The 26,517-nt window shown below is 47.2% G+C and overlaps 1 protein-coding gene across 1 annotated transcript in view; it reads right to left on the bottom strand.

The window, feature by feature from the left end:
* Positions 1–26,517, bottom strand: part of UBE2D4 (ubiquitin conjugating enzyme E2 D4) — a 679,089-nt gene that overhangs the window by 345,953 nt on the left and 306,619 nt on the right. The window contains exon 3 of the mRNA XM_069618939.1: positions 21,136–21,167. Coding sequence (XP_069475040.1) covers positions 21,136–21,167 — 32 coding nt within the window. The remainder of the gene's footprint in view (positions 1–21,135; positions 21,168–26,517) is intronic.

Raw genomic sequence — 26,517 nt, 5'->3', positions numbered from 1 at the left:
GTGACCATCTGTAGAATGTCTTGAGCCCTCAGTTCGGGTGGCGAGCTCTTCGCCTAGGATGCATTCACAACAGTTCTGATGAATTGGAGTTTGAGAAGGTGTACTATGGGACTTCTTGTAATTGAGGGAGAAGCCCATTCTGTGAAGGGAGTGGCAGGTGACAGATGATGCAAGACTTGTTCGGGTGAACAAGCCCTGATCAGCCAATCGTCCAGGTAGGGGTAGATGTGAATCCCCCTCTCTACTGAGACTCGCTGCCACTACCACCATCAGTTTGGTGAAAACCCTCAGGCGGAGGTCAGCCCAAAAGGCACAACTCTAAACCGATAAGGAGAACCACCAAATGCAAACCTTAGGTATTTTCTGTGCTTGAGATGAATTGGCGCATGAAAATAAGCATCCTGAAGGTCCAATGACACCATCCAATCCTGGGATTGGCGGGCCTGAAGGATCTGAGAAAGTGTGACAATCTTGAACTCGTCCTTCCTGAGGAACTTGTTCAAGTATCTCAAGTCCAATATGGGTCTCAGTCCTCCGTCCTTTTTGGGTATAAGGAAATAAGGGGAACACCAACCCTTGTTCCTGACAGCTACAGTCACCGGTTCAATAGCGCCTTTCTCTAGGAGGGTTAAAATCTCCTGCACAAGGAGCGGATCTGGAATCCTCAAAGAGTGGTTCCCCAGTGGATTGTTGAGCTCTCTGTATAAAAGGAAGGCAGAAACAGTGGGCTACAATTTCCAAAGCCCAAGCATCCAAAGTAATGTCTCGCTATTCTTCTAGATGCTGAGACAGTCCGCCTACCACTGGTGAACTGTGACTCAAGACCTCAGAGGTTTTGAGGCGGACGATGCAGTGGCAGATGGTAAAGGTGCCCTGCTTGAGATGACTTTGCACCTCTTCCTCGTCCACCACGAGGAAATCTTTGGCCCCTTTGACCAGCCATTCCTCTCGCTCTTCCAACTGAGGACAGTAGCAAAAAGATCTACCCGTCCAAGGTTGTCCACTAGGTCAAAAAGGCTGAGGTTGCCTAATAGCAGCACCTAAAGATTTGGCTTCCGCCTTCGAGGTCTGCAACTTCTCAGGACTCTCATCAGCCTTGTTGCCAAAAAGGTGATACTCGTCAAAGGGCATGTTGAGAAGTCTGGATTGCACATCCGATGCAAAACCAGACTTCTGCAACCACGCAAACCTACGTATGGTAATATATGATCTGACTGGGAACTCTTTATCTAGGATGTCTGTTAAATCATCCTGTTCGAATGGCAATGGAGGCCTACTCCACCACACGTAGTCCACTACTGTCTGTAGGATGGATCAGCATGCTCCATAGCCTCTGGTCTCCCAAACTCCAACTCAGGTGAAGTGTCCACCCCACTCGCTGTCTGTAGGTTGTCAGAGGTCTCTCAACCTTGACTCCTTTGCTATAAAACTCTGGTACATTTGGTGTACGATATTGGAGGCCAAATGGTGCATAGTCATCAGATTATTCATCCTCCTCACAAATAGAAGCGACTTCAATATTTTTTTCTTGGCAGAGGTACAAACTTTCTCAGGTATGAGTGGTTTTACAAAGGATTCAAAGCTTGAGGAGTCGTCAAAATGTTTTTCATTGGCGCCCTAGGTTTTAGTGAGGCGCTCAGTCAATGGCGTAGCTGGCATCTATGCCTTCAGCGGTGAAGTCAGGGTTTGGCTGGTGTCGACAACCTCGATTTATGCTTTCAGCTCGACTGATCCTTCAATGTTACTTCGTCGGATCGAGACCTCAATGGCTCACGATGTGCTTGAAGGAGCGCGGGATTTAGGTCGAGCCCTTTCCTTCCCGGCTTCTTTCGAAGAAGCGGTAGGAGCATGGCTTGGAGGCGTCTGTTTTTCAAATATTTTGAGCATTTCTATTCTGAAGGCCTCCTTTTTTGTTGGGCAAGATAACCTTTCAGGGGAAGCGTCCAAATATGAAATCGAAGAAGGCAACCTATATTGCCTTCTTTTAGACTTCTTTGAGGACGATGAGTGGTGAGAGCCACTCCTTGATCGACTGCCTAACCTTCCTTCTCCGAGGAGAGTCGCCTCTTAACTCGTCGGTCGAAGGTTTTTTGGCCAGTGTAAGATTTAGGGATTCGACTAACCTTCAATTTCCCCTTTTGTTCCTTCAAGGCCTTTGTCATCGACTGGCACTTGGAGCAGTCCGAGGTGTTCTGGTCTACCCCGAGACACCACAAACATACGCAATGTGGATCGGTCAATTACATTTTTGACCCACAATCGCAACACTTTTTGAACCCGGTCTTCGGGGTTTCTATGTCAACTAAGAAATGTTCTCTAGTCTCTTTCAAAATAACAAAGTCACGAAAGTGAAGTAGCGCGCCGTATTTCTCAAAGCTAAAGCGTTTGCGGAAAAACAGAACTGAAGCCAGCGGGCACTGCATGTGCTATATTACCTACATTACTTACCATAATAGCATTTCTGATGATTGCATCTGCTTCGATTTACATGCTGTGCATATAGTCCGACATCTAGTGGTAATCACAGAGTATTGCATCTCGTCTTTTGAGGATTGAAAGGGGACGTCGACATGGGTGTGCTTGTAACACCATCCCTAATGCGACATGTAGTGTACCCAAAATCCCTCGCGCGTCCAGGGCCATCTGGTTTTGTTTTTTCTGCCGTGAGGGAGCCGTATGACTACCGAGAGTACAGATGGAGAGAGAATAGTAAGACGTCTATGTTCCTTCTACTCCGAGTAGGGGAGGAAGGGTGGGCGCATGTGAATCTAAGCAGATACAATCATCAGAAATGCTATTACGGTAAGTAATGCATGTCTTCTGATGCTTGTGAATCTGCTTAGAGTCACATGCTGTGCATAGACTAGCGAGCTGTACCCAGAGTTGGAGGTGGGAGAAGGAACAGTAGTAAAGAGATGTCTTAGCACTACTTGTCCCACCTGAGAATCAGACAAAGTGAGTATCTAGGCAGTAGTGTTTTGTAAAGGTTTGTATAGAACTCCAGGTTGCTGCTTTGCAAATGGACTCAAAGGGCACATTTGCAATGAAGGCTATGATGCCCAGTGGCCAGAGTAGAGTGTGCTCTAGGCTTGAATGGCAGATCTCTATTGGCAAGAGTAACAGTGTGATGTAATTTACAATCCACTTTGAGATGGCCGAGTTACAAACAGGGTCCCCCTCTCTACCAGTCGCCACTGAAATGAAAAAACTGATTTGTCTTTCTTAGTGGTTTCGTCTTTTCAAGCTAATATAGGACTGTCCCGCGCACAGGGTGTGTGAAGGTATCTTTGTGAATTGTGACAAAAGGTTCCTGAACTGAAAGGGCCTGAAGGCGGTCTTGTGAGTGCTTTAAGGCTAGCCTTATGCATAGGTTCAAAAGTGGATCCCATTAGTCTAATGAATACCACATTTAGCTCCCATCCAGGAGCTGTGTTTGAAATTGGGGAATGAAGTCTTTTAACCCCTTACATAAACGCCTTGATTGCTGGGATCTTCCACCACGACAACTTCTTTGAGGACGTAGTGTAAGCTGAAAGTGCAGCTAGGTGTACCATCAGGGAATTAAAAACCAGGCCTGAGTCCAGTAGATGAGTCAGGTATAAGACAATATGAGTTGGAGAGCACTCTGTGGGATTGATGCCCTTAGAATGGCACCAGATAATGAAGCGTTTCCACTTATTTGAAAAGCAATGTCTGGTGATTGGCTTTCTGGCCTCTAAGAATGTATGTTCCTTTGTAACCCGTGTTCGGTGCATTTCCTTTTGGGGTATTCAGCCTCGATATTTTGATTATGTTTTTACAGTTGGTGCCCGAATAGGGACCCTCAAAATTGATGCCGGATTGTTGAAGGTTGACGCACGCCATCGGACCAGGATCGGACAGTGTGACAAAAACTGAACGAGACGCGACACCTCAGCAGCGCTGCACGACCTGATCCCTGGACAATTAGCTTGTGATCTGAGACTCCATCTTGACGAGGGTCCACTTATCGAGGCGGGCAGATTTGCCGAAATCACCATATACGAGGTAAGATTAGTTAGGTAAGATTCTTTGAAATCCGATCGGACCTCCTTAGGTTTGTTCAGGTGAGTCGTGAACCGACTCTTAATCCAACCCTGAAAATTTGAATTTGGCGCATTGTATATGCAGATAATTATTGACCAGGTAACACCAATAATTTGATATGCCTGGGAAATTGTCTACCTGCTTCAGGGCGCTGTTCCACAGTGATCGACAATCTTTGGAATTTAGCTGTCCGGCAGCACAGGAGGGGTCGCCAGCATGTACTATGTACTGTGAGCATGGCATTGGAAGTATAGCATTTAATGACATTTGGCACAGACAAACCAGACATGCCTCCAAACTTCAGTGGCCAATCAATGATAGTTTTGAAATCCCTCGTATTGAGTATTTAGAGTCAATTCTATTAAAGAAAAAGGCTACACCTGCAGCATTTGATGTTTTGCAGAATTGGAAAAAAGAAGCGTTGCAACAACTTAAAAGTAGAGAAAAGCATGCGCGCCGTCATAAGACGAACGCCGAGAAAGCATTATTGTATGACCAAGATAAACATTCTGAATCGACTAGGAATATGGATAGGGCTTTTTCACTTGAAATTCAAAAAAGATATGTCCAAAGACCTCCATGCTTCTGATGTATTGATAGATAAATTGTTAAATGAACGAAGGCCTGGTGCCTCTGCGCCACCTCCGTATGTTCCTCTTCCTGCTGCTTTGCCTCTTCCTCCCGTTATTCCTGCTCTACCTGCTGTTGTTCCCATTGTTCCTGCTCCTCCTAATGTTCCCCTTCCTCCAGCTCCTCCACCTCTTCTTATCGCACCAGTTACAGTACCTTCATTGAATTTGCCTGCTCCTTCTCTTCCAAGTGGTCCTGAGCCGCTTGTAATCGATCGAGGTGCAGGGTCAAAGGTTGTCACTCGCAATACTGTACCACCAGAGAAGAAACGTGAGTTAATTGCATGGGCTAAGCATTGCATGGAGAAGGATGATCAAGCTAATGTTTTTGCCACACTTTGTAATATGGATAATTTTCCTGAGAAAAATGTTTTTATTGAAGGTTTAGGGATTCAGTTGTGTAATGTGGGGAAAATTAAATACAGATCTCCCGCAAGGGTTAAGGGATCTAAATACTTTAGCGTTTTCTAGAGACACTGTGGAGAAGGTAAATGAGCATGTCGAGGGGTTATTTGGGTATAGAAAGGATTTAGAAAAGTTGCAGAATGAGGACGACGAGGAAAGTATGTATGTACAGAAACTGTTCCTTGTCGTAAATGGATATCTGAGGAAGCACAAATTTGTACGAAGGATGCACTTAGATGGATTTCGGATATGTCGATAACTCCAGTTGAAGTATATGACACGTATAGTCAGTATACGCCAGAAATGCAGAGGAAAGTGATACAGGTAATGATAGAGTACCTACAGGATAATTGTGTAAAAAGAAAGATTAGTTGTCCCACAGAGTTATTGAGTATTTACAAGAGAGCTTTTTCACTCGACACTTTTTCGACTGCTTTAGTGCTCGATTTAGCTCTGTTGCTTAGTAAGCTTTCAGAGTCACCTACTTCTCAGTTGCCTATGAGAGGTTCCTCCGACATTTGTCCCGAAGGTTGAGATTGTGGCCGATGCTGCACGAAATATAGTTAATGTGCAGGAATGTTCACAGCATGTATCAGTTTGTTCACGTCCCGTTCCCAAGACAGGAAGTCAATACTATTAGGCAATACATTCCTGAAGGTCCACTACGCTGAGCCAGTCGCTCTTCTGGAGAGGACTTTATTGGGTAAGGAGTGATCATCTTGGAATTTCTCTTGGGGAAGAGAAAGATTAAACTGGTAAAGAGGATAGTGCGCAGGCCAGCCTGGTTGGGTTTGGGCACTGATTACACACAGGTTTAGTAGCCCTGCCATTGCTCTGTGAGGGGAACAGGCTCTACCGCTCTGAGGTCTAGAAGTTTCTGTACCTCGGCTCTGAGGGAGGGCGACCCAGTCTGTTGGAAGGGATGGGTACGCGGGGAGGGGCACGCGGAAGCCTGCCAAAGCAATGGACAAAACCCACCGGTCTTCGGTGATGGTCTGCCACGTCTTCACATGAGACGCGATTCGTCCTCCCACCAGAGTCTCGTGCTACTGACAAAAAATATCATTTGGTTGACTTGTCGGCAGGGAGACTACCTGTCCCTGGAGAAGAGGCTGATGGCCAGGAGTAAAAACCAGCCACCTTGGCGCTGCTGCTTAGGGCAGGGCCCACCAACCGGAGCTACAGATCCGCGCACACGCTGATCCTGAAACCCCCTGAACCCAGAGATGGGCCAAGTTTGGGACCCTGACCTCTGTGTATAGGGGCCTCAGCTGGAGCTTTCACCAGGACTGATAAAGACTTGGTAGTCTGAGTACTAGCCTTAGTCTTTGCGAGTTCTTCATCTGTGGAGGAATGGAACAACTCCTTGCCATCAAACGGAAGGTCTAAAACTTTGTCCTGCACTTCCTTCGAAAACTTTGTTGCATGGAGCCACGCTTGGCGGGAGATGACCCCGTCCATAACACCTCGAGAGGTGGTATCTACGTGTATTGCCGCAGATTCCAATAGGTCCTGTGCCAACACTTTGGCGTCCAACAAACCTGCATTGAAGCCTTCGAGTCTGCCCGCAGGGATACACTCCTGGAAATCAGCTCTCTCCTTCCACAGCCTAAGATTGGTCGCTGCCAGGATGAGCTTGGTGTTAGCTTGACAAAGTTGGAGCGCCGAATTGGAAAAGACTCTTGCCAATGGCGACAAGAAGTTTGTCCTCCTTGGAGAGGATTTGGGCCGCTGCCGTGGAGGATGCAGATGCCGGCTTGGATTGAAGAGTGGCAGCTGCCACCACCGTGGACAATGGGAGCGGACCAGCTGACAAGTCTATCTTCTGAGGCATGAAGCTTGTATTCAACATCAATCCTCTTGTTGAAATGCAGCCCGGTATGGGGTTCGTCCCAGACCTTACGGGCCTCAGCCAAGACGTCCTTCTGGAGGAACAGGCCGGTGCGCTCCTGCAGCGATAGTGTAAAGACTCTCGAAAGCAGCCCCTCCTGCGGATTGGGAGCCTCGGTTACTGTACTGGTATATCAAGCAAGTTCATCATATCCAGCACCCAGTCATGGAATGCTCTGATCGAGCGAGGCTGTTCATCACTGTCCTAGTCCTCATCCAGTGAAGCAGGAACAGGAGGCTGATCCGCTGCACATGGTGCCTCAGACTTTGAAGTGTTGTCTAGCGGTACGTCCAATGTTTTCTCCATCTGGGATAACAGACGCAGAGGTGGAAATGCTGGAGGGGGTCCGGCAGGCAGAGGTGGAGGAGGTTGCAACCAGTGGATTGGTGTACAGCTCCTTAAAAAGCCCCTTAACGTATGTATGCCCTCATGGGAACAGAGCATGAGCATCTGAAATCTCCCAAAAAACACATGCTCCGACAAAGGCGCTGGAGTTGGCAGAGGCCACTCAAGGGACATATCCCTATGAGTGCAACGAGGATGGTTGCCAAGATGGCCACCGCAGACAGGGTCTACATAAATCAGTGGTGTGGAGCCAAGAGGAAGCGGGACTGAATGAGGCAGCAGTACCTGATCACTCCAAATCTTTGAAGGGCGGAACAGGTTCTTGTTGTCCACCTGGTATAGAAAAAACTGCTCAGCCCCAAAGGGAATGCTCACCAGCACCTGCGGCGTGAACTTTGGTGTAAGGGAGGTATGCAAAATGGCTGCCATGGACCACAGAGGTTGGGAAGCCATTTTGTTGACACCCCACTCCGGAGAACTGCGTCACAGGAGAAAGTGAGGCAACTGCCTCCTCAGGGGCCTTAAGTTAAGCCTTGAAACAAGGATGCTCGGTCGAGCCGGTGCAGTCAGATCTGGGATGTTTACTGGACATCCTCGATATGTCGGATATATTTACCCACTCAGAAGTACGCCCCCCCAAACTCCCTCTCTCTACCCCTCCACATCACTAAGCTGCACTTCAGCAGGACCAGCAAAATGGCTGCACTGGCTCCTGTGAGCACCATTACAACCAAACTGTGTTTTGCAGCTATAAAAGGATGGCAGCACTGTTTTGCCAAGCGCCATTAGGCAAGATGGAACAGGGAGCACCCCGAGAAAGGCGACTAGGGTGTGTTCTTGTTTGTCTTAAATGGAGTGAAAAAGCAGAGCTGTTTTGCTGCAAGCCCAAAATTCCCATTGAAAAAGGGAATATTTCACCTTTAAAATGATGCCGTTCTGATGCCATTTGTCCTGGTTCTTAATCACACTACCTTTATCAAAAAGACCCTGTCATGCCCAGCCATATTCACATTGTGCTCCATCGGAAATCAGCCTTATTCCTGAAAGACAGGCTGTGCCAGCCAAACCTGAGAAAAATCACCAAAAGCTTTCCTTCAGCTACCCGGGAAATGCTTCAATTTTGCTACAAAATGTCAAAAAAATCACTGCTTGAAAAGGAATTCTAGCTTTCTGTGCCCCTGCCAATTTCATGAAGACTTGCTGTGTACAGACTTGTGTAAAACAAGCCGGCTACAGAACAATATTGGGAAGTAGATGGAAAAGAAAGTCCAACTACATTAACCATGTGTCAAAATGGGCTTGTGCAAACCAGAAAAAAGAAAATGCCCGTTTTAAAAAGTACCATGTTGAACAAAAACTTGTCTGTGCCTAGCAATGTAAAAGGGTTTGTTGCTTGGGAAACATGTAGGGGATGTTTTATCCAACATGTTTGTTTTGATCCAGGACAAAATAAAATACAATAAAAAGGAATTAAACTGCATTGGTTGAATTTTGCAAGCTCCAAAACAGGTTTTTACCTGCTGGCTAAGCTAAGGCTTCCCCCAAATGGAGCCACCATAAAGTTCCAGGACACGAAGGTGATAATTGGTAGGCTGGAACATTTTGATGGACCAGGACAAAGAAACTTCACATACTAATCAGACTTCGGTCTGGGCTGAGACATCTTACAATGGAACTTCTAGGACACGGATGTGCGAAAAAGAAAATCACACCTTCCTGAGACTTCTACAAGAAGCTTCAAAGAAAAACTCCATGACAAACCCTGGACTTAGGGGGGCAGCTTGGAAGCTATGCCCGTATATGGGGAACAATACTGAACATTGTTTCCCAAGACTATTTTATAAATAAAACGTGTATGACTTAGCTTTGCCACAGGACTTTGCAAAAATTTGAAAGGTTAACAGTTTAAATGTGATTTTATGGGCTTTCATTTAAGACGTCAGACTTCGACACATGGGGAATAGACATGGCAGAGAATTGGGTATTATAAGGAAAGTATCCATGATGCCATTGTGAATTGTAATACTTGCATGCCTAATGATAATCCACACCCATGTATAAAGTTATAGAATTTTAAGTAAAATAATTTGCACTGAAAAACTGGTAGAAGGGTGAAACAAGGCCCCACAACCGTGAGGATTGGACCGCTATGCTCTACATACAATATGCAATCTGCCCATATGATTTGCTAAAGTGCCACAAATGTATAAATGTGTAAATTAAGTTATGACTGATCTTTGGCAAAAAGGACTGTGGAATGGCTTTTTAACTCACAAAACGCAACCTCATAAACTGGGACTCCTCCTCAAGGAGGCAACCAACATTGATTGTCCCATCTGCTTCTTGGAGGTAGGCCTAGCTCGGTTCTGCCCACCAATACTTCTGCGTTGTCACCATGCCCTTTAAGAGTGGTTGACAGAGCTCCAGACACACACACTCCTGAATTTCCTGCAGCTGCGTTCCCAATCTGCTCCATTCATCTTGCTGATTGCAGATTTCACTACAAGGCCAAAGCATTGCTGACCCTACTCCAGCAAGGCCAAAGCATTGCTGATCGTGTCCCAGCAAGGCCATTGATCCAGAAAAAAAAACTCAAATCCCAATAAAAAGGGAAAAGCTGTGGTACCTTATGCATCTTGAAATCAGACCAGCTTGTTGCTGACTACCTGCATGCCCGCTGCAACCCTGCCATCCAGCTGTCCTTGCCATCTGGTGACCAGAATTGCCCAGCTGTTTGCTATAAAGCACGCCCGCCGTGTGGTTACCAGACCCAGTGGGCTGTTCCATAATTCCAAACCCAAGTGTGTAATGTGAGCATCTCCCCATCACAGATAAACAGTCTCCCCATCTTGACCCTTTTGTCTGTATTAGACTCCAAGCAATCCTATTTATACCCTGGTAACTTGTAAAACTGTTAGAAGTTTTCATTTTAACTGCTCTATTTTTCCTGAAACTGAACCCCATTCCAGCCCGAAAATCTCATCCAAATCTTCAGCTACCACTATTCTTCACTTTGATATTGTCCCCGTGATATAAATCTGTCCCCAGACCAAAAACGGCATTGCGATTCAGTATTTCAGTATTTAAAAAAAAAAAAACCTTTGGGTCATTTTAAAATGGGAATTGAGAAAATTGCAACTTTCCAACGTGTCAATAGGCTGCAGCATGTTCTAACTTTCCACTCATTTTCGAATTGTATGCTTCTTGTTGATCCATTGCATTGTGATTGCTGGTGTTTCTGCATTCCTGTTGGGAGAAATATTTGCCTCACACATTTAACTGCACATTATTTGTCCATTTCCGAGTCATTTCATGCCTTTGCAAAGGGTTTAAAATCTTTTTCAATCTTATTTTGTGAGGGACGGTCGGATTTTGATTTTTCTGCCTCTTATTCCAGTCTACCTGCTGCTTCTTTCTATCCACTCAGAATCTGATTAATTGGGGGTTGAGGGAACGTTGCAGGGGGAAACCTTACCTTGTGTGGCATCTATCTCACTTTAAAAAATTGCTCCTATTCACTTGTGCTTTGTATATGCTCTAGGAGAAGGGTAACCAAGTGCATTGCTTCCATTTTCATTGTAATTATCACCCCATTGGTGATTGCTGCCCCATATTAGAATTGTATGATTTCATTTGAATCTTAAAGTAAATAAAATATAGCATTTTCACCAACCAGCCTGGTTCATAGTCCATTGTGACCCGGGGATTTTAAAAAGAGAGTGCGAGACGAGTTGTCTAACATCTCAAATTGAATCTGCATAAAATAAAGAGAAAGGCATCTTACATACTAGGCTGAGACCAAGGTGTGTGTCGCCTGATTGAAACCCTTAAATACTGCCCTAGAATTAGCCTCCAATGGAGAAACCTTGCACGAGCCAGTACTGGAAGGCCTGGAGGTGCGCGACCACCTTCTTTGCCCCCTCGACAGAATCGGTACCCGCACAACCATGAATGTGGGAAGGGCGAGGAACAACTCCCCAACAGGACCTTCAAAGAAGGTCTCTCCATTCCGACGGTACTTTAATTAGCCCCAAGAAGAGGAACCTCGATTTTTAAACCGGAACGTTTAGCTCCCTCAATAGGGGCCTCGAGTCATGACTCGATATGGAAAGCTTCAGAAATGGAGACCTCAGGGCGAATCCCGGTAGCCAGAGCCACAGAAGAACTGGGCTGAACATTAGCCCCCAAACGGGGAACCTCAGAAGAATGTACAGTTTTGGCAGGCCCACTGCGGGAACCCACGGAGGACCCTCCGGTGTGCCTATTAGGCCCCTTGCAGGACACCTCAGGGATGTTCCCGGTAGAAGAGCTATGCGAACCCCTCACGGTCCCAGAAAACCCCGGAAAGGAGTCCCCAGGCCGCAGTGCCCCAAAAAGTAAAGCACTTACCGGACGTTTCTTTTTCACGTCGATCAAGAGCTGGAAATGAGGTGGAGGAACGCATTGGAAGCACACCTCCCACCGAAGACGACGCTGGGGTGCCCGAACGGACAGGGAGTTGAAATAAAGACACGAGTGCCAGTGATGTTTCGGGCCTAAACACTCCAGGCAAACAGGATGAGGATCCTCCCCTGCGAAACGACGTTCGCATGAAGAACAGGAAACGAATCCAAGACGCTCCGGCAAAGACGAATGTGGAACTGGAGCAAGCAGGAAGGACAACAGGAGTAAAAAGTAAAACTCCCTGTGATGCAAGTGCATCCAGCCCTGACCGCGGAGAAAAGAACTGAAGGGCGATGCGTGGGGCAGAGCTTAGGAGGGCGGGGTCACAGCCACGTGCGGTGCCCTGCGTAAAAAATAAACGGACAAAAACAAGTTGATCTTAAGTGTCCGGTCCCATCTCGAAGAACAAAAGGGGACGGTAAGTAGGAGTATCTTCATTACATCTTCTGGGAGGTCCCAATCCTTATATCTTAGCCTCTCAGAAACCATGCATGAAGTTCGAGTGGCTTGACCTCTGGATGGAGAACCTGAGCCTCCTCTTGCGAGAAACGGTCCTTTCTTTGTGGAAGAAGCATTGGAGGGCAGTCGTCATCCTGGCCCAATCTGTCTCAATTAGGAACATGGATTTCCTGAACTTTCTGAACCTCCTAATGACTTGAAGAATGACGGAGACTGGAGGGAACTGGTACATGAGTGGAAACTCGGTCAAATACAAACGCGCCGCCTGCAGCTCCCGACACTGGTTGCAAACAGATCTGCTGGAGGGGTTCCCAAGCGGGTTAAGATCTCTTAAAGGACTTCCTGAGCTAGCTCACACTCATGGAAGACTGCTACGCCGACTCAGAGCATCCGCTGGCGTGGTCTTCTCTCCAGCCAGGTGAACTGCTATCATAAGGAGATTCCTTCTTGAATTGCCCAGAACCAGAGTTGCATTGCCTCTCTGCACAAAGGTAGTGGCCCTACACCACCTCTTGTTGAGGTAGTACATGGCCACTGTGTTGTCAGTCATCAGGACATTCTTTCCGAATACTGAGGGCAGAAAGGGCTTCAGCTCCAAAAGGTTGATGTGCAGTTTGGAGCTCTGATGGAGTCCAACGACCATCAACTGTCAGATCTTTGGTGTGGGCTCCCCCACCCTGTGAGCGAGGTGTCCGTAACTACTGTTAACTCATGGTTGCCAAAAGGTTCTCCCTTCAAGACGTTGTCCTTGCAAGCTCACCATAGGAGATCCTGCGCGACGCGGCTCGCAACTTGAAGCAGATCTGCATCTTGCCTGAGAACTGAGACCACTGTGTTCTGAGCGCCCATTGGAAGGATCTCATTCTCAGGCGAGCCTCTGGCACTAGAAGAATGCATGATGCCATGAGGCTGAGCAACCTTAAAAATGGGGAAGTCCATTCCCCTGTTTTTCCTGCTTCATTGTGAGAAAGGCCCACTCCGTCGAGCGCAGCACATTCCGGATTCACCCCCAGGGGCCCGGGTACTTTACCCTTCAGTCTGCCCTCTTCTGCCTCCCCAACGTGCTTGGTGCTTCTTAGCCCCAGTGCAGTTCTTGCTGCCGCACTGGTGCTTGCTCCCCTCCTCCTCTTCCTCGTCTGCACTCACTCCACTTTATTCCTCTGGCGAGTAGCCTCGTCACCGAGGGTTCCCCGCTTCCCTGCCCACCACCTCGGGTTCCTCCACGAACCACAGGTGCCTACTCTGTGCCATCCGCCATCTTCTATTCACTCACCGTGGCAGACCCCCTGCCTGGAGCTCCACCACGGTATTCCTCGCCTCTGCCCCCTGCCTCTGATCCATTCTCTCGCTCCCCGCTACGCCGCAGGGAGCAGGGGACCGCCACTCCTCCAACCAACCTCACACACCACCGGGGCCTTACTGGTAGCTCTTTCAACGCCGAAGACCACACACCTTCTCCGCTCCCTCAAATGTGCCGCCATTTTGTCTCTCCTTCTCCAGCCACAGGACTTGGTGCGCCTTGTCTGTTCTTTCCGTCTCCAGTTTGCCCTGTAACTCGAACAGCTGTTGCCCCTATGCTTGAGGGATGATCGCCTTAATTTCGGGGGTCTGGTTCACATTATAGGGGATAACTGCAGTCAGGATCTGAGATCAGGAGTTCAATGGAGCAGGATCTGCTGGTGTCTCCAGCTAGCCACGCCCACACAACCTCAAAATTGAAGGCTGGAAGACGCTGGGGACTGTTACGCTCACCTGACTCCAACAGAGGAGTCGATCTGAACTGGACAGCTGCGGTCTCCACCAATGTGACGCGTAGGGCCGAGATGACGGACTGGACTGGCCCACCTAACTTCGTTTGCTTGGCCCGTAGGAATATTCTTCTGATGGTTTGAAAAGATGAGCTCTCCATCCTGCATTGAGCGCAGGGGCGCGTAGATTAACCAGTTGCTTCACTGGCTCGGAGGAATTGGTGAGTTCCAGAAAAATATTGACTCCGAGATTCCCGGCAAGACGCCGTAAGTATGTAGTTTGTACGAGGTCAAATGCCTGACGTTCACTCTTGTCCGATTCCTTGCAGGTTGCAGCTTGACCCTAGTGAAGAGTTCCTCGTGGCAACCGGTAATATTCTGGTAAGGATTTGTATTATCCAACACAGTTCGATAAAATAATGTCAATATGTAACCTGTTGCTTTCTCCCTTATTCAGGCGCTGATAGAATGTATGAAGTCTCGGGGAATAATGCCTCCGGCGGTAAAATCAGGTAAGTCTATTGTGGTGAGGAGGGTTCCCTTTGTTTCACCCTGCTGTCCTTTTGTTTCCCCATAGGGGCCGGGGTTCGGCGAAGATGCAGTGGAAGCTGCGCCGAGCCGTGAAGAGGAAAAGTACCCCTGGTGGTAAAATCAGGTAAGTCTATGGGGGTAACTAATATTCCTCTGTGTGTTCCCTTGGTTAACTTTGCTGTTCTTGTCTTCTCCTTAGGTGCCGGAGTGCGGTGAAACATGCAGGAGGATGCGGTGGAATGTGAAGATGCTGCGAAGGCCGGTGAGTACAGCGCGGCGCTGCAGCAGGCGAGGCGACGCGCATAAAATAACTTCTTTCTTCCAGATCGAAGACGCGATGGATCGGGAATTCAGGTAAGGATCAAAGGTATTGCTCTTGTTCTAACCTTTTCTCCTTCTTTCTCCCTTTTTCTAGGAGCTCCAAACTCGAGGCGGGCGTGACAGAAGACTGGATGCAGACTTGCAGGCACGGTGAGCGTTACGCTGCTGGATGCAGAATAACGCGAAGCGTGTGCTGCTCTTCGGGCGTGGTTTAAATAGCCTCCAAAGTAGTCCTAGGTAAGTATTCCTCCCCAGTCCCACCCGAGTAGAAAAAAATAGTCCCTAGGTAAAGTAGTCCCTTCCAAGCCTCTTTTGGCTTGGTGCTCTTGCAGCATGGTCTGCATCAGGTAAGTTTTAATCTATGACCATGGCGCCTATGTCGCCAGGACTGACTCTCCATATGAGCCTGCACCCAAATATCCCCTAGCAGGGGTTGGTGGGTTTGCTTGGGATGACTTGATGCCTGCTTCCGGGGTTGCTGGGCTTGGTCTGGGTCCCCAGGGGTAGGCATCATGACACTCCGGAATTTGGTGAACATCTGCAGAATGTGTTGAGCCCTCACCTTGGGTGGTGAGACCCCCCCCCCCCACCACCCCCCCCAATGACACATCCAGGACTACTCCGATAATCTGGAGCCATGATCCAGTACTTATTGAAATTCAGGGAGAAGCTCAGTCTGTGGAGAGAGTAGCAGGTTATGCTGAGATGTTCCAGGGCCTGTTCGGGAGAAAATGGACACGGATCAACCAATTGTCCAGGTAGGGTTGGACGTGAATTTCCCCCCCTCCCCCTTCCCCTCCCACCCCCAACCCTGAATCCCCTCCCGAGGCTTGCTTCCGCCATTACTTGAAAACCATGGGGGGCTGGGAGGCGGGAGCGAATGCCAGCCCGAATGGCAGAACTCAAAACTGATGAGAACTGTCAACTGCCAACCTCAGGTACTTTCTGTGCTTGTGATGGATAGGCACACGAAAGTAAGCATCCTGAAGGTCCAATTACACCATCCAATTCAGGAGGGCCTGAAGGATTCGAGAACGGGTGACCATGTTGAACTTGTCCTTCCTGGGGAACTTGTTCAAGCATCTCAAGTCCAAGATGGGTCTGAATCCTAGGTCTTTCTTGAGTATTAGGAAATAGGAGAGGAGGGACGTGGGGCAGGGGATTTTGGGGGGGGGGGGGTCAGGGTTGGGGAACACTCTTTGCTCCTCTCCGTCACAGGTACTTATTATATAGAACCTTTCTCTAGCAGGCTCAATATCTCCTGCAAAAGGAATGGGTTCAGAACTTTGAATGAGAAGCTCCCCGGTGGATCATCCAGAGGCCACTTAGAAAGGGGAGGCCGTAGCCTTGGGCTATTGTTCCGAACGCCCAAGCATCTGAAGTAATAACCCACCATTCTTGCAGCTACTGAGAGCGCCTGTCCCCCACCGGGGTCTAGTGGGTTAAGGCCTCAAAGGTTTTGAGGCAGCTGAAGCAGCGGGTGAGGGTAAAGCAGCCTTGCTTGGTCGGACTTTTACACCTCTTCCCCGTCCACCATGAGGATACTTTCTTTGGCCCCTTTGACTGGCTCGTCCTCTCGCTCTACCAAAAGAGGAGTAGTAACGAAAGGACCTACACCCATCTAAGCTGCTCCACTGGGGTGTGATGATTGTGGCTGCCTGATGGCGACGCAGAGCGATCTGGCTGCCGCGTTCGCGGTCTGCAGCTTCTCCAGGATCTTGACAGCCTTGCTGCCAAACAGCAGGGTGCCATCAAAGGGCATGTTGAGCCGTCTGAACTGTACATCTGGTGAAAATCAACCCTGCGTATCCCTGTGCTTGCCGCCATGGCCCTGCTGATGCGGTCTGCGGAGTCCAAACCTGACTGGAGGGACTAGCACATCCTTTCCATCTCTCACAACATTCAGGAAGCCGTCTCTCTTCCCACTCCGGAATGTGTTCAGCCGCCATGGAGATGCAGTCCCACAAGGTGACCGAGAACTTTGCAAGTACACAAGTGGCATTAGCTGATTTTAGCACCATGCTTCCGGCTGAGAAAAACTTTTTTGCCATTGCGTCGAAATTCATATCGTCTCCATCAGGCAGTATGGTGGGAAATGCCGCCTGCTTTGACGTGGAAGATGCCGCCTGGACCACCAAGCTTTCCAGTGTCTGGATAAGTACTCGGTATTACTACTGGAAGGCATGTATTTTTTGCCCTGCAAAAATGGGTTTAGGGCAATGTGAAAAGGCAATAAAGGGTCATTTTGTGGTCCATTATCCAAGATATCCGTTAGACCTTCCTGTTCAAATGGAGGGCTTGGCCTGTCCCATCCCAAAAAGTAAATTACTTTAGACATTAGCTGTCGATAGGAAGCATCTGCATGCTCTGCTGGATCTGGCTTGCCGAATTCCAGCTCTGGCGATGTATCAATGCCACCTGCTGTCTAAGTTTTCATAGAGGTCCTTCATTCTGGCATTCTTCCAAATTGATGGCCTCAGGAACATTAGGTGTTCCATACTAGAGTCCAAAGAGCAGCGTCTTCTGGTCGGATGGCTCATGTCCTTCAAATATAGAAGATAAGGACTTGGAAAAAAAAATCCCTTTTACGGAGCGGTTTGAAGTTTTTTTTTTTTTTTTAATTTCCTTAGGCGGAATCGAAGGTTGACACCGTCTATAGCTGCAACACTTTTGGCATCACAGGCTTTGATGCTGGTGGAGTCCTCGAAGGTCTCGACCCTTGAATCAAAGGTCAGAGGGGTCGAAGGCTTTTCTCCCAGACTCAAGGGTGCACAGGATTTCACCTTTGACATCTTGTCTGCTTTTGACAGCACGACAGAAACATGGCTTTTCATTTTCTCCGAGAGGGCCTTGGCCGCCTTCTCGATGATCTTAAGCATCTTCTGGCTAAATACCTCCCATTTGCCTGGATTTGCCGACTTACTTGGGCAAGCTATTTTCCGTTCTGGTGAGGAGGATGAAGAAGGAGATCTGTGGCGCCTTTGTCATCTTTTTGGATGAAGATAACCAGTGGTGCGAACCGCTTCGGGAACAAGAATGTTTTAGACCTTTTCCTCTGAGGAGAGTCACCTCTTGACTCGTCCTACCAGCTTCTTTTCAACAGGGTCGAAGGGGATTTCACAGGAGGCCTACCTGCTACTAACTTACCTTTGAGCTCCTTCAGCGCTTTACCAGTCATTGACTCGCATGACCCCACAGTCTCGTCCTGTGCTCAACGCCAGGACACCACAGACAGACCCTACGTGGATCAGTTATCGACATCTTGGTGCTGCAATCCGGGTCGAAGTCTATGAAGAGGTCATTTTACTCCAATGTCGCAGTTTTGCGAGGGAACCAAAAGTATGCCGTAATCTTCGAAGCATAAGCCATCGCAGAAAAACTGAACTGAAGCTAACGGCCGCTACGCGTGCTATTTATACCAGAGATGACGTCAACCTCGAGGGACATTGCATCAATGCACAGCGCCCTCTGCTTACATTTTATTTGCAAGGAGACGGACAAGGAGGGGGGGGGGGGGTGTCCTGTTTGGCGCTACAAACATTTATCGTGAAAGAAAATCACCTCTCCCCCTGCTTCCAAGGGGCTTGCCCTGCCTCAACCTAGGAAACTTTAGTCACCTGTCAGGATGTCGGTCCAAAAATATGTTCTCCGTCTGTCAGAAACCTAGCAATCTAACCCTAACACTTAAACCAAAAGTCTATGACAAAATTAAAGTTCCTCCATCAGGAGAATGACTCCCTTCTCCTGGTCTTACTTCTTCAGTCTTCTCGTAATAGTAAATCTTTGTGTCCTTTCAGAACAGGGGCACGGAAATGACTCCCTTCCCCTGGTTCCTTTACAGAAGTTCTCCACAGCGATCCTTTAGCACTTTCACAGAAAGCTTGCATCAGCCCATTAAATTTTTCGAGGAAGTAGAAAAGCTCACGGCTTTAGTCGGCTTCCCTTTAACGTCTGGATGAATATCTTTTCCAGGCTTCTCTGTATTTTACTGGTAAAACTTCTGCTTGAGCAGTGGCATTGGCTTGGCCACTGCGATGAGGGAGATAACTACTGATGCACTCCGAGTGAGCTGGAACCCACCTTGCCTTCCCCCCATTCCCATTATTTGTGGTGCCTTAGGGACACTGCTCTGGTTCTTCCCGGGTTTGCGGGGGCCTCTCCTTCTCGCTTCTTGTACAGCTCTGCGACAGGCTCATGGTCTATGCATTATTTCTGGACCCCAACAATCCACCTTCCAGCAGCCACTACACTACCAAGTGAGTGTGCTCTCTGCTAGCACTCAGGGCGTTTTGGCGAAGTCCTGCATGTCCTCTCTTGCTCCCGGAGAGACGAGATTGCTCCGGCTGCGCATTCAGACTTTGAACTTCCTGGGCTTCATTTGCATACTCCTGGCTTCTGCAATGAGATCTCCTTGGTCCGTTCTCGCTTTCCTGTTTATACTGTTGGCGCCACCCTCGAGTAACACCATTGATGAGTCTCTTCGGCAATCTTCAGGTCTCCAGTGAGCCACCTCATTACAGTACTTGGCTGGCTCGTCATCTGGTTACTCCATGTGCCTGCCACTTTGTGCGTTGTCTCAGTAGGTCTTATAACTGGTCACATTCATGCGTTTACAGTACCACCTGGTTCTATTATCAAGGGTGGATGAAAAGGAGGACCATAAGGATAGGGGTTTATGTGCGGTGGTGGTATGAAGCTTTCCACCAGATGGACGTCCTTATGCCTAGGTGCGTCCTGCTCTACGAGGTCCTCCTACATATTACCACGCCTAGGGGGGACTATTGGCTATCAACCTCACCTCCCTAGCTCATAGGAAAGAGCACCCCACCCCGATAAGTGACGAGACCTGGTTAACCTCCACAAACAGGAACCCCATTAGATTGCATATCAGACAACCTTTGTTCTCTATAATCGAGAGGCAGGATTTATACATGTTGTGAATAGCAATTAAGCCTTTAGCACAAGGACTATTACCATCAACCCAAGAGAGCAAGTCACAAGGAGTGCACTCAGTCTATTGCAAGATGCTATCGCTTGAAGCTGACCAAGAATATACTGGATTGGTTGGGCAGGACAGGAGCTGGGCCACAAGTCAAAAGGTGAAAGGATCATTGGGGATTAACATAAGTAGCAGAAAAAATAACCATGAAAAGAATCTCAAAAAGCAAGGAACTGATAAAAGAAAAAAGGACGAGGTGGTGAAAGATGGTGCATGAAGGCGGTGCAGCCTGTTGAGCAAGAAGACAGGGTTCACCTTTTTGCATTTCTAGCTTCACTGGGCAAAGACAGTTTCACATTGTGCCCTCCCACAGGACCTTGCAAGAATCTGGCGAATGGAATATTGCATGTACAATACTACTGTTAGAAGTAATTAATTACTCCCCCAGTTGACAAGTTGTGATTACAGTGATCCTGGCAGAGGAACAAGTCTGTTAAGGCTCACCTTCTGGAAAAACGCACTTCGGGCAAATGTCTCCCTTTCTCCTGTGGTATCAAGATCAACGGGTTCGCTGGCCAACAACTCTAATTTACTTAAAAGCAATTCAAATGCAGCAATAATTTAAGCTTTCAGGCACTATTAAAAAATAGACTGTATAAACAAATGGAAAGCTTGGCTAAAACTATAAATCTATATTTTACTAGAATTATTTCCTGGGTCAGAATCTACATTTTCATATTAAGGACTTCTTTCGTAAGACTTCTGAATACTACTGCTTCCCACAAACATGAAGTTTTTGAAACTCCCGAGTTTCACACCTTAGAGGAGGTGGGTCTGGAATAAATGCATCTTAGTAGAGCACAAATTGCTAGCAGAAAAGCAAAGATGTGGTCAGATCTTCAGGCAAAAGTCAAATTATCGCAGACGTAATCCAAAGCATATCGGCACACCTGAACAATTCTGCACAACGCATAACAAGAGGGCCCAGCTGATCTATCCTAGACAGAGAACAGAGAAATGTTACCACCACCGAGATTGCGATTACCTTAAACCATAACAAAATGTAACATTTCTACTCATCACATCAGTACTTAAGGAGTGGTCTGCAAGCTGCACCTTTCCAGGTGCTTTGAGCAACGACTCCAAGGATGTCTTACCACGGATTATGCTGGCTAGGGATCTTGGGCGCTAAAGTACAAAATATCTGAGGCAAAGGTTGCTGAGCACTGCCCTAAACACGGACATTGAAAATACTGCCTGAAAGGAAATTTAGTAGCGAGTTTTTTGCTATACAAGTACTGTACATTACCCTTTTACTGGGAAAAGGGGCAGTGAATAGTGCAAAAAAAGTTTACTTACCGGGCCCATAATGGTTGCTTGCCAGTGGAACACTAGGAAAAAAGACAAGAGCAGTTAATGCATTTTCAGAAATAAAACATGCAGAGAGTAGAAAAAACAAGAAGGCAAGTTAAACACACATTATCAATGCTGTGCTTCTTTCTAAAAGCAAGGATGCAAAGACAAAAGCATTTTTATTCTTTTCAGTCAGATGAAATATCCCCATGTCAAGTGTAGGTAGCGTAATAGGTCCTAGATTCTATTGGCATGTATAGATTTGCTTTTCAATTACAAAATGTACAGATGTGTTCAAAAAAGCAAATGAAAAATAGTTCTGAGTAGCTCATGCAGTTCTGTCCTGGAACAGCTTAGAGAGTCTGTTCAATTACTCAGTCTATTAAAGAGGGAGGTATATAGAAAGATTTTTTGCCTAGTACTTAATGTTGCTGTCAAGCTCATTTAAACCACTGTAGGGAAAAAAGGAGGCAGGGGAGGGAAGAGCGGAAACAGGACAGAGATGAATAGAAAAGGGCATGGTTGGAAATTGCCAGGGTCTGTTGTAGTCAGGATCTGATGGCGAGTCAGAGCTTAGTTAGGAAGCCAAGTCAGGAGGGGACAAGGACAGATGTTGAATGCAGGTCATTCTCTGCCGCTTCCTCCTGGGAGCCGAGAGGCCTAGTCCGTGAGAGTGAGGAGGCAAAAGGGCACTACCAGGTAAGAAGCCGTTTATGTTCATAGGCACATAAGGCTTCTGGGGGGGTGGAGAACAAAAATCTCAGTACCCTCGAAATTAGGAACCCCCCCCTCCGCCCAGACCCCTAAACCGAAGGGATGGGTTGGAATACTCTCCTAGAGCAGAGCGGCTGGGCATATGCACCAGATGCTGAAGTCAGCCCAAAGGACAGATCAGGCAACTGTACAGTAGAGACCCATCGGACAGAAAAAACAGCTTGGGGGCTGTGGTCTCATGTGGAAGGCATGTTGGGTTTAGGGCACATAACTGTTGATTTTGCTCAAGGGTTAGATTTAGACCCCTGCTGTGCAAGAGGAGTGGGGAACCAAAGAAATTTACTGAGCTTAGCATTGGAGGACAGGCAGTGTGTTTGGTGGGCAATAAGGTGGGTATACATTAAGTCTAAATATGTAGCTACACATAGCTCCCAGGTGACCATCGCGTGGAGAGTGAGGAATCACAAACCTGTATACAAAATGACCATTTACAACTTGACATTTTTCAGCATTATCAGTAGAAATGTGGCTGGAAGCAGTACACGCTTTCTAACAATGGTTGGTGTGCCGATACGGTAACTAAAGGAGGACAAGTTGCATTATTATGCTTAACAACCCTCTTATTTCCTCATGAAAGGCTCAAGGAGACAATGGTTTGCCAGAACACTGAACAAAATGATTTTGTAATGCTGGCACAACAAGGGTTTAAGCAAGGATGATAATCAAGCAAAGTAGAAGAAATGCTGGTATTGTGAATTATTTTGAAGATCTGTGTTGGTATAAAGAAAGCAAGTAGCATAAGTACACGATTCATCGCTGGGATATCAATTAAAACAAACGTGGTCATGTCTAAAACGAGGAAAAGTTGAGAAAAAAAAATCTAGCGAGTATGAAAACATTTCTAAATATTAGTACCCAGCCTAGTTGAAGGGCAACAAAACTTAATGAGTTGAGCATTGGATAGGAATGTTAAATATGCTCATGTGTTTGTTTCTCCCACCCTTAACAGTTCACCGATTTATTTCATCATGCCTTTTTAAGGACTTTTGTGAATGCTTGTAATGTGATTTATACAGTTTGCGTTTTGTATGGCAAACACATTTCTAATGTGCATGTGAAATACATTTTTGCACATCTGCATTAGGTATTCAAACAAGCTCAACTGATCGCAATTTTAGTATTTTGTTTTGTTTCTGGGAATTCTAATTCACATCCTCCTTATAGACTTTGGTTTGTATTAATACAAACCAATCTTTCTGGTTCTACACTGCATACGTGGGAACAGTACAAAAGTGCTATGAAAGAGCCAATCGTCCAGATTCTGGGGGCAGTGGCTCCCATGAGAGATGTATCTAAGATATTCTAAACACTGACAGACGTGTTTCCTCCAATTAATGTTTGTGACAAGTGAAATCTTTTATTGCAGCAAGAAACACCATTCCAGCAACAATCCTATGAACCACAGTAGGATAGCTTTGCAAGTAAATGTGGCTGCTGGAGGGATCTATTTGCACCCTTCTTATAACCAGTTCCAATCACAATGTGGCAACTCAGGGGGGTAACTGTCTAGAAGAGATCTATATGCTTGACCTAAAGGTCTAATGAGGCCAAAGCTGTGCACGGAAACGGCAGCAAAAGGAGAGGCTTAATGAGCTCACCGTTTTAACTGAAGGGATAGACATGGTGTACATTTCTATAACAGAGTTGTAAGCAACCTAAATATATACATGGCTTATACCACGTTTACAACTAACAGTACAAGTCGTTTTTCATCTCTAAAGAACAATTCTACCATTTTCACACTAGAAGAAAACCCCAATGCTCATCAATGTAAAGTCTTCGCTTGAAACAGTTGTGGTCAATCATATATTTACAAACCCCTTTAGGGAAGTTCCTACGACAATTTAACATGTTACATACCGTAATAGCATTTCTGATTGTATCTGCTTAGATTCACATGCTGTGCATATAGCTCGACATCCAGTGGTAACCGTGGAGCATTGCATCTGGTCTTTCGGGGACCGAAAGGGGACGTCGGCATAGGTATGTCCAACACTATCCTTAAACTGACTTACAGTGTAACCAAAATCCCTCACGCGCTGAGGTCCCTCCAAGCGTATTTTTTCTGCCATGAGGGAGCCGAAGGTTATTGTGAGTGAGTACATGAAGAGAGAAGTAGTAAGACGTCTATGTTCCTTTCACCCCGAGCAGGTAGGTAGGGAGGGCGCATGTGAATCTAAGCAGATACAATCATCAGAAGAATAAGTTACTTTACCTGGTAACGTTCTTTCGATGGGATGTTCCTCCGACGTATTACACATCTTTGACAGTGATTACCACAGCTGTGCTACTTTGGAAAACTTTAGGTGTAGGCGTCTTGCGTCAATGACGTCCATACGCTCCCTAAGGACGACCTGCGACGGTACCGGATGATACATGTAGGACGCACGACGCTCGTAGCCTCAGTTGTAGTTTTTTCCACCAGAACGTGTGGCACCAATCTCCTGCCAGTATTACTGCAGAAAGCCTTGTGGAAACGGAAGCTGCAATCGCATAAGAAATTCTGTAGAGGGGCAGGTAGGGAGGGTACGATGTGGAATACAGAGGAACATCCCATCGAAAGAACGTTACCAGGTAAGAAAGTAACTTGTTCATTGAGGGGATTGTGTCCTCCAACGTATTCCACATCTTTGACAGACTCCCAAAACAGTACCAACGTAAGGTGGGAAAAGAATTTAGAATTTTTTAGAATGCCCAATTAAATTGCAGAAGAGAGGACTGCCTTACCAAAGGCCAAATCCTGCCCATTGATAGAGTCCAGGGAATAATGTTTCACAAAAGTATGGACAGAGGCCCATGTGGCTGCTTTGCCAATCGGAACACCCCTCTGTAGTGCAGTGGAGGCAGCCATACCCCTAGTAGAATGAGCCCGTAAGCCTACTGGAGGGTTTTTTCCCCCCAAACGACAACTCCGAGATCGTCAAAATGATACATCTAGACAAGGTCTGCTTGGAACAGCCTGACCTAAACGCCTTCCAGCGTAACCAATAAAGAGCTGATCGTCCACTCTGACCCGGGACATCCGTGAGAGATAGAAACTCAGAGCTCTCCTAGGGTCCAGCCTATGGAGCCTCTCCTCTTCCTTACCAGGATGTGGAGGAGGATAGAATGCCAGAAGAATTACCTTCTGGCTCAGATGGAATTTGACACCTTTCAGAAGAAAGGAAGGCCGTACCCTAAGAACAACCCTGTCCTTATGGAACACAGTGAAGGGTGGTTTGGCGGAAAGTGGCTTCAACTCACTCACTGTGGAAGTAACCACAACTAAAAATACAGTTTTAAAGGGATGATCTAGTCAAACATTTTATTTAAAAAATAGATAGGCCACATACAAAAAAAAAATATACAAGCATCCTCCATTTTAAAACTTCCTATGTAAAATTTTGAGCTATTCAAGCTCAAAATTCGAAAAAGCAAGCACAGGGGCGCCGTCATTTTGTGAAATGGAGGCCCTCCTGTGCCGGCTTTTGCGGCACTAATGAAGGAAAAGCCAGCCAGCTGTAGTAAACATAGTCTACCGCTGGGTGGCTTTCCCTTCATTAGTGCCGGGACTCGGAGGACACGGACCGGAGACCAGAGCAGGAAAGCTGCAGCTGAATCTCGGTAAGTGCTATTTATTCTTTTTACAAAAAATAAGCACTAGCTACGTTTTTTTTTCTAAGTTTTCCGGGCTGGAGGAGCCCGGAAAACTTAGAAATAAAACCGCAGCTTTAAAAACGTTGTATTTATGTTTGCGGTCGCTTTTGAAGCGACCGCAAACATAAATACAACGTTATTGTGTTGGAAAACGCTGCGGTTTTTCTTTCCAAGTTTCTCAGGCTCCTCCGGCTCGGAGGAGCCTGAGAAACTTGGAAAGAAAAACCGCAGCGTTTTCCAACACAACCGCGTGTGTTTCTGCCTGCTGTGGCTATCACTTTGGGTCTCCGGTGCTCCCAGCGGAGCACCGGAGACCCAAAGTGAAAGCCACAGCAGGCAGAAACACACGCGGTTATGTTTACATGCGGCGTAGTGTTTCTACCTGCAGCTGATTTCCCATTTGGGGCTCTCGGGCTCCCCGTGGGGAGCCAGAGAGCCCCAAATGGGAAATGCTAAATGCTGCGTTGTCTGCCTAAATCTGCTTTCCCATTTGTGGCTCTCGGGCTCCCCACGGAGCCCGAGAGCCCCAAATGGGAAAGCAGATTCAGGCAGACAACGCGGTTTTTTTCCGCAATGCCGCGTTGTGTCTGCCTGAATCTGCTTTTCCATTTGGGGCTCTCGGGCTCCTTCTGGGGAGCCCGAGAGCCCCAAATGGAAAAGCAGATTCAGGCAGACACAGCGCGGTTGTTTTCCGCAATGCCGCGTTGTGTCTGCCTGAATCTGCTTTTCCATTTGGGGCTCTCTGGCTCCCCGTGGGGAGCCCGAGAGCCCTAAATGGTAAAGCAGATTCAGGCAGACAACGCGGTTGTGTTGGAAAACGCTGCGGTTTTAAAACCGCAGCGTTTTCCAACACAATAACGTGTTGCCATTTCATATGAAATGGCAACACCGGGACAGTGGGTGGACCATGGTCCAAGATATCTGTCAGGTCATCCTGCAGAATATCCACAGGTGGAGCAGACCACCCCAGATACTCTG

This window comes from Ambystoma mexicanum, chromosome 10 (assembly GCF_040938575.1).
Source record: "Ambystoma mexicanum isolate Mex_15411 chromosome 10, UKY_AmexF1_1, whole genome shotgun sequence".
In the NCBI taxonomy this organism is placed as follows: domain Eukaryota; kingdom Metazoa; phylum Chordata; class Amphibia; order Caudata; family Ambystomatidae; genus Ambystoma; species Ambystoma mexicanum.
The sequence above is the reverse complement of the archived record's forward strand: the minus strand, read 5'-3'. Positions and strand labels throughout refer to the sequence as shown.